Source organism: Thamnophis elegans, chromosome 15, assembly GCF_009769535.1.
Source record: "Thamnophis elegans isolate rThaEle1 chromosome 15, rThaEle1.pri, whole genome shotgun sequence".
NCBI lineage: Eukaryota > Metazoa > Chordata > Lepidosauria > Squamata > Colubridae > Thamnophis > Thamnophis elegans.
In genome coordinates this window covers 12,821,521-12,835,021 of record NC_045555.1, presented here as the reverse complement: position 1 = coordinate 12,835,021, position 13,501 = coordinate 12,821,521, and the positions used below count along the sequence as shown (strand labels likewise).

At 40.5% G+C, this 13,501-nt stretch overlaps 1 protein-coding gene across 1 annotated transcript in view; it reads right to left on the bottom strand.

Annotated features, from left to right (window-relative positions):
- CDH23 (cadherin related 23) overlaps positions 1-13,501 on the bottom strand; it is a 594,289-nt gene that overhangs the window by 366,066 nt on the left and 214,722 nt on the right. The window contains exon 9 of the mRNA XM_032232225.1: positions 215-293. Coding sequence (XP_032088116.1) covers positions 215-293 — 79 coding nt within the window. The remainder of the gene's footprint in view (positions 1-214; positions 294-13,501) is intronic.

The window sequence follows — 13,501 nt, the reverse complement described above, 5'->3', positions numbered from 1 at the left end:
TATTTATCAATTTGTACAAATATGGTGGCTTTATTTACAGGAAAGCTGTCCAAACCTGGCAACTTTAGGACTTGTAGATTTCAACTCTCAGAATTCACCAGCCAGCATGTCCCTAAGTCTTAAATGTGTCAGGTGTTGGGTAACCCTGCCTTATAGCCTAAAATCTTGTTACCAGGTTAATACCTTTTAGTCCAGACTGATTTTTATGACTCACCTGACACAATTGTATAACCGATACCTCTTGGCCGCCCTTTGTCTTGATCAATTGCAGTTATAATACGCACAGTTGTACCCTGGGGACACAAAATAAAAGAATAGGCACTGCTGAGTTTCCAATTCATATATTGTTTACCATAGTTGCTAAATAGTTCCATACCTAATCCCCCTATATTTCATTTCTGAATTTTTAAATCTTATTCCCATTCTATTTATTATTTACTATTCAATATCATGAACAGATTACGAATGCTGGAGAGAAAAAACAGGCAGCCGTTTTTCTACTGGTTAATTTACTTCTACAACATTTGTAAAGAATACAAGGAACAAAAAAAATCACCCTACTTGTATTTCCAAAGGGAAACATTGCTAGCTATTGCCAATAGCTATTGTGTACAATTCTAGTCTCACTCTCTTATCTATATCATGCAATCAATCCGGTCTAGTGGTTAGGGCACCAGGCTCGAAACCAGGACACTTTGAGTTCTAATACCACTTTAAGTATAAAAGCTGGTTTGGTGATCTTGAATCAGACACTTTTCCTCAGACCAACCCATCTTACAGAGTTGTTGTGTAGGAAATAGGAGGAGGATGGAGTATTATATATGCTCACTGCTTTGAAGTATTAAAGTGGGATAAAAATCTAATATCTCTCTATGGTTACAAATGTAAATATAGATAAGGTAACATTATCCTGACATGACCTATGTTCTAGCCCTACTCCTGCAAACCAACACAAGGAATTGAATGGTTTTATCTTTTAGCGGACATGGTGGCTCAGAGGCTAAGGCGCTGAGCTTGTCAATCAGAAAGGTCAGCAGTTTGAATCCCTATCTCTGCATAACAGAGTGAGCTCCCCTTACTTATCCTAGCTTCTGCCAACCTAGAAGTTCGAAAGCACGTAAAAATGCAAGTAGAAAAATTGGAACCACCTTTGGTGGGAAGGTAACAGTGTTCAGTGCACCTTCGGCATTGAGTCATGCCGGCCACATCACCACGGAGATGTCTTCGGATAGTGCTTGCTCTTCGGCTTTGAAATGGAGATGAGCACCGCCCTCTAGAGTTGGGAACGTAGCACATATGTGCGAGGGGAACCTTTACCTTTACTATCGTTTAAAACCCTTGTGAATGTGCTCCCTGAAGAATCTCAATTTCTTTACCACTTATCAAGTGTCCAGTGAACTGTAGCTGGAATTAGGTCACCAAGGTGAGCATGTCTATTGCTGTTTAAGCTTTGCTTCGACCTTATTTATTTATCTATTAATCATCTGTAGCTGCCCATTCCATGAAAAGTGACTTGGTTCAATTTCATCTTGGGGGCTGGGGGAACCCCAAACAAACATGACTGGAAGTAAGTACGTTTTTCCAAAATATAAGCAACTTATTGGTGTTATAGTGTTTAGGGCTTCCAGTAAATGTTAACAAAATAATGTTCATGTATTGTGCATGTTCTGTGAGATAACTATTTATCATTTTTATGCAGCACAGGAATAGAGATATCACAGTCCATCATAAGTTATTAATTTACTTACATATACAAATTATATGCTGCCTGATGTCGAATGACTCTGGCAACTTACAAGTAAGAAAAAAATAAACAGTAACATTTTTTTAAAAAATCATAAAGGGCCCAAAGGCAAACATAAACCCCAAACCTTCATTAGCATGGGAGCTATCCAAATTTGAGGGGAGGGTATTATTCCAAAGGACAGATGCTGTAAGAGGGAAGGAATATGTCCTGGGGGGGTCCTTTAGATGACACTGTTTAATTCATCGGACATGAAGCGTGTCCATCCTGCCTGATCTCATCAAAGAGACAGCAACAGCGAAAAACAGCAAGTCCTTCAATGTAAATCTTGTCAACCAAATAGCAAACACTAGTTGTAACTAATCAGGCTAGAAACACTATAGGGCACTGCACACCGCAACAACTAGACACACAGACAGTTTTTCCCCCGAATGCCATCACTCTGCTAAACAAATAATTCTCTCAACACTGTCAAATTATCTACTAAGACTGTATTACTATTATTCTTCTCTTCCAACCCAACAAGAGAGACACAGACTTCAGAGGATAATCAGAACTGCAGAAAAAACAATTGTTACCAACCTGCCTTCCTTTGAGGACCTGTATACTGCTCAAGTCAAAAAGAGGGCTGTGAAAATAGCTCCAGACCCCTCACTTCCTGGATATAAATTGTTTCAACCTCTACCCTCAAAATGATGCTATAGGGAACAACTAGACACAAGGACAGAATTCACTCGAATTCTTCTTTTTCCTAATACCTATCTCTTCCCACTTATGACTATAACCATGTTGCTTGTATCTTTTAAATTTATATTGTTTTACTTGTTTCCTAGTATAATTTGATTGCTTATTAGTAACCTATGACTACTACTAAATGTTGTATTTTATGATTCTTGATGAATGTATTCTATTTTATTTTTCTTTATGTACACTGAGAGTATATGCACCAAAAACAAATTCCTTGTGTGTCACACTTGGCCAATAAAAAATTCTCTTCTCTTCTCTTCTCTTCTCTTCTTATTCCATTCCATTCTATTTCCATTCCATTCCACACTGCATCTATTCTATTCTATTCTATTCTATTCCATTCCATTCCATTATACACTGCATCTATCCTATCCTATCCTATCCTATCCTATCCTAATTCCATTCCATTCCATTCCAGTCTTCTCTTTGGAACAACTGTTCTTATATCTTTGCAGAAGAGTTAGGATATGCATTAGGTTGAGAGGGACAGTTTAACACTGAGAGGGAGAATTATGATTCCAAGCGCACACTGTTTTTCTATTTTCTTTAAAACTTCACCTATGTCATGGTTTTTTCTGCATATTGAGAATTATGGTCCACCCATCTGACCAGGCTCAGAATAAAATACACTAAAGGCATTAACAATAAAACACCTTTCCAAGTGTTGTGGCCCAGCAGGAGCCGTTGGAGCTGCCGATGGACTCCGATAGCAAGGACCCCCATGAGTCTGCTATGGAAGATGTGGAGGACCCTGGGCAGGATTCAGACTCAGAGCAGGGACCAGAGAGGCTGGTTGGCCACCAGGAGGCGCCTGAGGCATGGAGCAGTGGGGAATATCAAAGGGAGTTTGTCCCTGACGCCAGGCAACGAAGGGCGGAGAAACAGAGGCAGCAGTTACGGAGACAGACTCATAAGAGATAATCAAGACCAGATGGTTGTGGCTTGGCCCCTCCCAAGAGAGTATATAAGAAGAGACTTAGGGAGGAATCGTTTTGCAGGACACAACCATTCGTAGTAATCTGGAGAACTCCTTGTCTGGTCTGCCTTGTGTTCCCGTATCTGTTGGAGTCTGGGTTGCTGCCAACGTCTTGGCAGTGAGTCGTGTCTGGGCTTTCAGCCAACAGGATTATAATTGCTGTGAATAAAGAGTGGCAAACAGCTAAGCCTGTGTCTGCGTTCATTACCGGACGGAGGGGGGGCCAGAACACTAAGTATTGTATTTACCGGCAGAGTCATATAACCATTCCTCAACCAAGATTTATAGGTTGCATCTAATTCAGGACCTTGTAAAATTTAACTCACATCTCTTTAAAAGTGGGACTTGTCTTACCTGGAATTAAAACCTGGAATTAAAAGGTCTGGGCATAGAACAGAGAAGTCCATAACAATGAACTGAATGAGAAAGGCTCTATTTCATCTTCATTGTTTAGATGAATAAAAAGTGCATTCAATTTTTGCCCCATGACAATTCTATAAAATAAATTAGACCGAGAAACACTTATTGGTTCAAAATTACTCAGCAAGTTGTCTAGTGAAGAGTGGACTTAAAATGGGGTTTTCTGTGCTTTTGTCTAATGTTTTAGCCCACAGATATCAAACTTGCCACGTCAAGTTGCCGTCACATGACATTTCATGACACTTTCCTCATTCGTGGAGCTGGGGTGGCCAAGGCCTGGATGTGACCCATCTGGCCCGTGGGATGCCAGTTTGACACCCCTGTTTTAGCCACCATTTATTTGAAAATATTTGACTGAAGATTCCCCAACATACACATCACCATTATTTAAAAGATAAAGGTAAAAGTTCCCCTTGTACATATGTGCTAGTCATTTCTGGCTCTGGGGGGTGGGGGGACGGTGCTCATCTCTGTTTCAAAGCCGAAGAGCCAGCGCTGTCGAAAGATTAATCCGTCGTCATGTGGCCAGCATGACTCAATGTTGAAAGCACAGGGAACACTATTACCTTCCCACCTATTTTTCTACTTCCATTTTTTATGTGTTTTCAAACGGCTACGTTGAAAACAAAGCTGGGACAAGTAACAGGAGCTCACTCGGTTAACATGGTGCTAGGGATTCAAACCGCTGAACTGCCGAATGTTCTGATCGATAAGCTCAGCGTCTTAGCCATTGAGCCACCGCGTCCCTCATCATTACTATAACCTTCCCCCCCCATCCTGTAGCTTCAACAACTTTTTTCACCTTGCAGCGAGATGGGTGGCAAACAAATTTAATAAATAAAATACATCTTTCAGCATAAACTATAAATTTTCTCCCGAGGTCGTGTTTATCCAACAAATGTCTTCATTTATGCACACAATAGTGATTAATTTAGTGTGAACACATTTGTGATCTCAAGCGGTTTTGTTTTCTTTTGTTTACTGAGAAAACAGGCATTTGTTTTTTTACCTTGGGGGGAAGAAGTATGAATGGTTGTTTTTATAGTTCAATGAAATACAACATCTGTCTTGGCAAGAGCATACCAATGCTGTAGTTTATATCACGGTTCCATGTAACAGATCCATTACAAGCGAGAACTCCAAAGCAGGTAGATTCCTCAAAGAATAGCTTTGTGAGAACGTCCTTGGTTCCCAAGGGAAAGTATTTTATCTTGACAACACAACCCCAGTTATCTGTAATCCCCCCCTCCCTATCCCTCGCTCCAGTGTGGCAACACTAAAGTTCCAAGATGGAACTTCGGCCAGATGAGCTTCAGGGTTGACATTTTCTGTTGAAAGCCACAATTCAAGCAGAGCCAATTCCATTTCATGTCTTACTCAACATCTCACTAGCCTTCATAACGTCTAGTCTTCATTTATTTTCTAAAGCCTAATACAAAAAGGTTTTATTCGGTTATTTAGCAACCTCATATAACTATTCATACCAATGGGAGAAGAAAGAGATTAGCGGTAGTTGAGGATGGGTGGAAGTTGGAAACTAGAGAGAGGAAAACATTACAAGGTAAGCTTTTGCTTCTTTAATCTATTCCCATGATGCCAAATCTACGGCACTTATGTCACAGGTGGCACAGGGAGCCATATCTGCCAACACGTGAGCCATCAGCTCCAGCAAGCATGCACGTGCCGGTCAACTGATTTTCAGTCTTCCAGAGGGCTGGGGGAGGCCATTTTTGCCCTCCCCAGACTCTGGAGACCTTCTTGGAGCCTGGGGAGGGGAAAAACAGCCTCCCTCGGCCTCCCGGAGGAAATACCAAGCTTAGCTTGGAGGCGAGCAGTGCGGCGCATGGGGGGTTGTGCACACATGCACATGTGGGCCACACTTTGCATTATGGGTGCTGGCACACACATGTGCTATTGTGTGCGCACGCTCACATTTTTGGCACCCAACAACAAAAAGGTTAGCCATCACTTTAGATTTTATTCCAATGTGTTTCACTTGGATCTCTCCTCTTGAAAACATTTCAGCAAATATTCCAAAATATAGCAGTTCGCATGCAATATTAATAGGGTAGATTTAGGAGCATAACACTGGTCACTGCACTGATTGAAAATTGGTTTCTAGGACCAGTTCATGGCATTGTTTTTAATCTATGAAATGCTGTATGTGGGGTCCTTGGTGCTCCCGCAAGTCTGGTTGTTTTCTTGGAGGTGTTTCATTACTCAACTAGGTAACATCATAATGCACTGATGGTGTTACCTAGTTGGGTAACAAAATATATACAAGAAAATAACTAAGTTCAGAGAACACCAAGGATCATGCACTTCAACCTTAAGCTGCAAATATTCTCTTCTGTAACAAAAGGGGTCACAAAATCAGGCACAATCACATCATGATCTGCTTTATGATCATGACAACTTACTAGTGACATTGATGGCTCAATTACGGTCATAAGTCAAGGACTAGCGGTACTCAAAACCTTGTGCTCACAAAAGTGGCTGGAACAACTTAAAGCACAAAAAAAATTAAGTGGTTTCCCCCTACTGCAGTCACTCGAACAAGAATACTGAATTCTTCCCTCACAGGACAGGGTTGGGAAAATTTAAAAAAATCTGCCCAACTCTTCTGCTATAATAATACTCCTGCTGAGAGGCAGGAGGGGGTGAAAGGGGGAAGAAAATTTCTTTCAATGGTTTTACAGAAAGAAAAGGGACGTGCAAAGATCTTTTTTAATAAAGTCTTGAGCTTCTAATAAAGCAGTCGCAGGAAGTATAAAATACGGAGGAATTAACTTAGAGATAGTAAGCCTTTGGGACGGCAAGGACAGCATAAATCAACTAATTCTTTTGACTGAGTGTGTGTGTGTGTATACATTGTACATGTGTGTGCACTTTACATACACACACACACATGCGCACACACAAACACACACACCTATCTGTCTGCCTATGTCTATATTTATTTCTATATCTTTATCTCGCTCTCAACTGTGTATATATGTACATATGTAAGTACTGTGTGCGTATGTGTGTGTGTATGTATGTTCTGTATATACATGCACACACATACACATATATACATACAACCATACACTTTACATACACTTTACATGCACTTTACACATACAATGTACACACATATGTATATATATTCACAAATGCACTTTACATAAATGGACACACATGTATACACATGTGTATGTGTGTATGTAAATGCATGTGTGTATCCACAAGTGCACTATTTGTGATGATACTAATAGCTAAAGGTAAAGGTAAAAGCCCACAGGTGTCAAACTCACCATGTCACATTGCCGTCACATGACATTTCACTACATTTTTCCCATTCGTGGAACTGGGGTGGAGCCACCAATTTGAGACCCTTGTTTTAGCCACTGTGCCATTTATTTGGAAATATTTGACTGAAGAGTCACATCATCATTAGTTAAAAGGTAAAGGTTTCCCTCACCCATATGTGCTAGTCGTTCCCGACTCTAGGGGGCGGTCCACATCTCCATTTCAAAGCCGAAGAGCCAGCACTCTCCAAAGACTTCTCCATGGTCATGTGGCCGGCATGACTAAACGCCGAAGGGGCAGGGAACACTGTTAACTTCTCACCAAAGATGGTCCCTACTTTTTCTACTTGCAACTTTACATGCTTTCGAACTGCTAGGTTGGAAGAAGCTGGGACAAGTAACGGGAGTTCACTCCTTTACGTGGCGCTAGGGAATTCGAACCGCTGAACTGCCGACCTTTCTGGTTGACAAGCTCAGCATCTTGGCCACTGAGCCACCGCGTATACAATTAGTATAAACAATATTTCTGTGGTTCACAATGGACATTATCCCCTTTTTTATCCTGCTGAAGTTTGTAAACAAAGTAAATTTGAGCTTTTAACTGGAAGCTCAAACCTGATTTAGGAGCGAAGCAGCATAGCAAAAAATAAAATATGTATACACTAGGCCTGGCAATAGGTCCAATATATATATATATATATATATATATATATATATATATATATATATATATATATATATACATACATACATACATACATACATACATACATACATACATACATACATACATACATACATATATTTCTTGAAAATGCTCACCTCCCTGTATATTCATTTTTTTTGTAAGCACTAAATTGGATGGAAGTTATGTGGCCATACATGAGCGCTATTTTCTGCAAATACACTAGCTGCATAGATTTTACATTACATATTCAATGTTTTAAGAAAGAAAGAGAAAATAATAGCTTGACATTCGTCCCCTTACTCTGTGACTCAATATCAAAACCTTTATTATGCCTACGGGTCAGAAAGCACTATAATAAAATGGATAGAACTGTAATTTTTAATAAAACTTAAAAATGAAGTAAAATTACATAAAATACACTGCTTTAGCAACTATAGTGGAAATAGCAGTGGTAATCACAAAGTTGTGCTAAACTTCAACTGTAGGTAGGATGGACACAACAAATGAAAGCATTAAATCTGAAACCTGGAAAGATATGTGAGGATCCTGATTAGATAGAAGCAGTGACAAATAGACATAGTTCTCTTTATCAGGATAGTTCTTTAAAATGAGATAAATATATATCTTCCTTCATTCCATCCAGAGAGAGCAATTAAGGAACATATGGCTTAAGAGCCAATCTCCACATGGATAGGAGTCCGGCTGAACAGGATTGTTTTAAATGACAATCATCTGTTTGAAATGGTGTGGGGCTGTGATGGCAAACCTATGGCATGCATGCACAGGGGGCATGCAGAGCTCTCTCTGTCGGCACGCAAGCCATCGCCCCAGCTCAGCTCCATCGTGCATGCGCCCCCCCAGACCAGCTGATTTTTGGGTTGTGTGCACATGTGTGGGAGTGTGGGGGGGTCGCATATGCATGCATGTGGATGGGGGGGGGGGGTCACACACACATGCAGGGGGCGGGGGTCGCACACACAAGCATAGGGAATGGGGGAGCACACTGGGGGACGTGGTGCCCCCCCCCACTGCCTGCTTTTGGTCCCAGGAGGCTCCAGGGAGGCCTACTAGTCCCAAGATGGAGCACAGGAGGGTGCGTAGGGTGCAGGAGGGAGTGCTGAGGGTGCACAAGGGGGCGGGGCACAGGGGTGGGTGTTGCACACACATTGCATTATGGGTGTTTCGGCACACAACGACAAAAAAGGTTAGCCACCACTGGTGTAGGGTTTGAACTAGAAGACCCCGCAAAGTCCCTTCCAATGCTGTTATTCTGTTACTTTGTCCGCACAGAAATGCAGAGGTAGAACATCCAATCTAGCAAAATAAATACCCAACAAATGTTTACAATTAAAATTTGAAGTTACATAAGATGATGGCACATGTCCATCTGACAATAATCCATAAACTGGAGAGGATTCAAGCTGGTTTGAAAATCAATATCCCAGATACATTGACACCTGGCGTTTTCAAGCCCTACTGGACAGAAACTTTTCAGGGGACTGGAATTTGCTATTAGCTTTTGTTAGCCAGGTTGATTTAAACGGCCTCCGAGAATCGGTGGAGCCCGATCCAGAGGAGAAAAATTCAATTTCAACCAGTAATTAAGGAGATAAAACCAAGCTCCGACACTCACAGAAGCCGGACCCACCTCTAACTGTAAAACAGCATTTTTAGTGCATCTTGGAACTACAAGTATTGCTCTTACAAATTTTTAGTGTACAGATTCCATGGTACTACAACTTTATAAAAATGCAGGCTGGAATACCACTAAGAAGTTGAGAGATGACTTTAGCAAGAAAAACGGTTCAAGTTGCGGAAATAAAATGTGCCCCCTTCAAATAGAAGAATCTTAAGGCAGCTATGGGACGCGGTGGCTCAATGGGTAAGACGCTGAGCTTGTCGATCAGAAAGGTCGGCAGTTCAGCGGTTCAAATCCCTAGTGCCACGTAACAGAGTGAGCTCCTGTTACGTGACAGCTTTTGCCAAACTAGCAGTTCGAAAGCATGTAAAAATGCAAGTAGAAAAAATACTTTTTTCAATGCCGTTGTAAATTTGAACCGTTGCTAAACTAATGGCTTTATGTCTAGGATTACCTGTAGACTCTTCTCAACCACAATAATTGAGATTAAATAAGGATTTGTTAGGACACATGCAATAGGCTACTGTGTACAATATCTGGATTTTTCGTCTGTCTTTTCCTTCCTCCCTCCCTCCCAGGTTAAGGAAAGTACAGCATATTATCACTGTGAGAAGAGCAGAGGGCGAAGGGGGATAGAAGGGTGTCTTGGAAAGCTGCTTTGATAGCTATTAGAGGCAAGAAATCCTATTTTGCGTTCCTTAATTCCAATCAAAAGGCTGGTAGGAATCTTTTTGTAGTAATTTTTTGCAGTTTATCCATTTCTTTCCTTTCTGCCAACTGATCAGTGATGGGCTGGATGTCATGCACTTGGTGGGGAAAATTAAGATTTGATGCAATAATAAAGCAAATAATGTATATGGATTTACACTCGTTTTCTCCTGCTTTAATACAAAGTTACCAAAACTCAGATATACTGTGGAGATAAACATAAGCAGATAAATAGATGTAAGTAAATTGGTCAAAAATGGGACATGGTGGCTTAGTGACTAAGACGCTGAGCTTGTCGATCAGAAAGGTTGGCAATTTGGCAGTTCGAATCCCTAGCGCTGTGTAATGGAGTGAGCTCCTGTTACTTGTTCCAGCTTCCACCAACCTAGCAGTTCAAAAGCATGTAAAAAATGCAAGTAGAAAAATAGAAACCACCTTTGGTGGGGAGGTAACTGTGTTCCGTGCACCTTCGGCGTTTAGTCATGCCGGCCACATGACCAAGGAGACATTTTTGGACAGCGCTGGCTCTTCGGCTTTGAAACGGAGATGAGCACTGCCCCCTAGAGTTGGGAGTGACTAGCACGTATGTGCAAGGGGAACCTTTACTTAAATTGGCCAAGCAGAATTTCCAGACACCTTTCTTAATATTTAAATACCTTCTTAAGTCAACCTAGGAAGTAGCATTTACATGAGAATGACAGATAATCACATTAGAAATAGTACCCATTCCTCCAGAGTTCAGTATCTCATTTATGCCAACACGCTGTAAGACATGTCTCATCCAGGGCTCTGCCTTTAAATAATAATAATAATAATAATACAAACAGTTCATCTACTGCAAACACAGAAGATCAGAACTGCAAGCTTAAAATGTTCATTGACAAATCATGTTATTGGATGCTATGAGATGAAAAACAGGCAAGATAAAAACTTCCAGATAATTATTTCATAGATACATTAAAAATGATGCATGGGGAAAAGGGTTAGTTCAATTTGAGATGCAATAAAACAACTGCAGCTTATCATTTAAGGGAAATAATTCATTAGAATATTTCTGGGCTTCTTCATTCTCAGAAATATTGAATCAATTAGATAGCAAATTATCTTAAAATCATGAAAGCACTTACAACATACTGAAAGACAAGTAAGTAACTGTCAGGTGTGAAAGACCAGGTTCACATGTCAAGGCCCAATTAAACTGATTTATACATAAACAACTTATGCACAGGAATTTACTCAATTAGTGACTGGCACTTGCTTAGAGATAGATAAGTGTCCATAGGATTCAAGGGGGATTGGACTTACATCTGCTTGTGGCTATAGAGGAATTTTAAGCTGATTCCTCTTTTAATTCCACCCACCCCCAGGTTCTGCCACTCCTCCTACATCACCTTAGTGATTCATATAAATATCACATAATAATTCAGGAGGCAAAAGAATCAATAGCTCTAATTGGATAAGCATTTTTCATTCCTGCATGTTCTCTACTGACTTCTTAAATAATTCCCTAAAGGAAAAATATATGCCACTATTCATTCTCATACCACATTGATTGTTTGAGTGAGTGAATAAGGTAAAGGTAAAGGTTCTCCTTGCACATAGGTGCTAGTTGTTCCCAACTCTAGGGGATGGTGCTCATCACTGTTTCAAAGCCGAAGAGCCAGCGCTGTCTGAAGACGTCTTCGTGGTCATGTGGCTGGGATGACTAAACACCGAAGATGCACAAAACACTGTTATCTTCCCACCAAAGGTGGTTACTATTTTTCTACTTGGGTTTTTACATGCTTTCAAACTGCTAGGTTGGCAGAAGCAGGGACAAGTAACGGGAACTCACTCTGTTATGCGGCACTAGGGATTCAAAGCGCCAAATTGCCAACCTTTCTGATCGGCAAGCTTAGCGTCTTAGCCACTGAGCCACCGTGTCCCACCAATGTGTGAATAGGCACTACTAACTTGCAGATAAACAGGTAGCTCACAATATAGCAAAAAATAAAAAGATAACACTGTATAAAATGAATAAATAAATTGATAATCTGGTCACTGAATAAATAAACATTTACCAAGCACATCACACGAGGGGATTCATTCAACCTAACCCAAGATGTAAGAGAATAGTCTGGTCTTTAAGGCCTTCTAGAACGTCGGGTGGGAACCCCACAGATTTTTGGGGGGAACCTTATTTCAGAGGTCAGGAACTTGACAGAGTCCTGAAAAGTGGCACTATTTAATTGAGTGGACTCAGAACAAGTCAGCTCTGCTGAATATATACAACTTTTTTTGTTAAACAGATAATGTTAACCGGTTTAATCACAGAACATGATGTGGAAATCAGTCTGTGTACAAGCTGCATACATTAAAGAGAAATAAGGCACTCCATATTCTGGGTAAGAATTTTACTTCACATAGATGTTCTCTTAATTGCCCTTCAATTCAAGTTGGAAGGAGAAAATAAAGTTAAGGTATTTGGTAACAACCTGGAAGATGTTTAAGTAATGGGTAAAATATTCATAAGAAATGTCACATTTCAAATTGGATACAAATTTTCCAAGACTTTGGTTTTCCTGAGTACTAAGACTGACACCATTTACCATCATTTATTATCTATATTTTGAAAAAATATCTATAGAGAAGCAGCGTTCAAGAACAGTTAAGACAAAAGGGGCGACTCGGGAGTAAGGCTTGGAGATGACTGGCCCCTCCCATAAGACATAAAGGAGGAGCAAAGGGAGGTGAGCCTTTGCCGGGAGCAATTAGTTCATATAGTCAGTTCAAGCTCTGAGAAGTCCTGTTTGATTCTCTGCTCCATTTGGCCTTGCAAAACTAATTGGCAATTAGGTCTCTGGCAGCGTTTCAAGGAAGATAAAGGTGGGTTCTTATCAGCCTTAGCCTGCAAGACTGTGGCAGACTTCTGTCGGACTCTTCACAGACTGGTTGTGAATCATTACGGGCTGTGAATGAACATAATTCGCAGCCGTTTAATAAAAAAAAGGGTTTTGGGGACTAAGCGTGTGATTTTTACTATCTCAGGAAGCCTAGGTCAGAACATATATTTATTTTGAAAGATATTCCCTTTAATGACCGCTTATATTGTCTTGCGTGAAGAAAACATTTAATATAGACTCTGAAATGATATTCACTGTGGTTCCTGCAGCAATGCCTTTCTCCTTCAATTACTTACAAGCCTTTTAAGCTGCATTATCAAGTGCATTATTGGTTAGTTATATAATGCATCTTTTATTAAGCTGGTTGGAAAATTCTGTTAGAGAAGTCCTAAAGCTCTTACACTGAC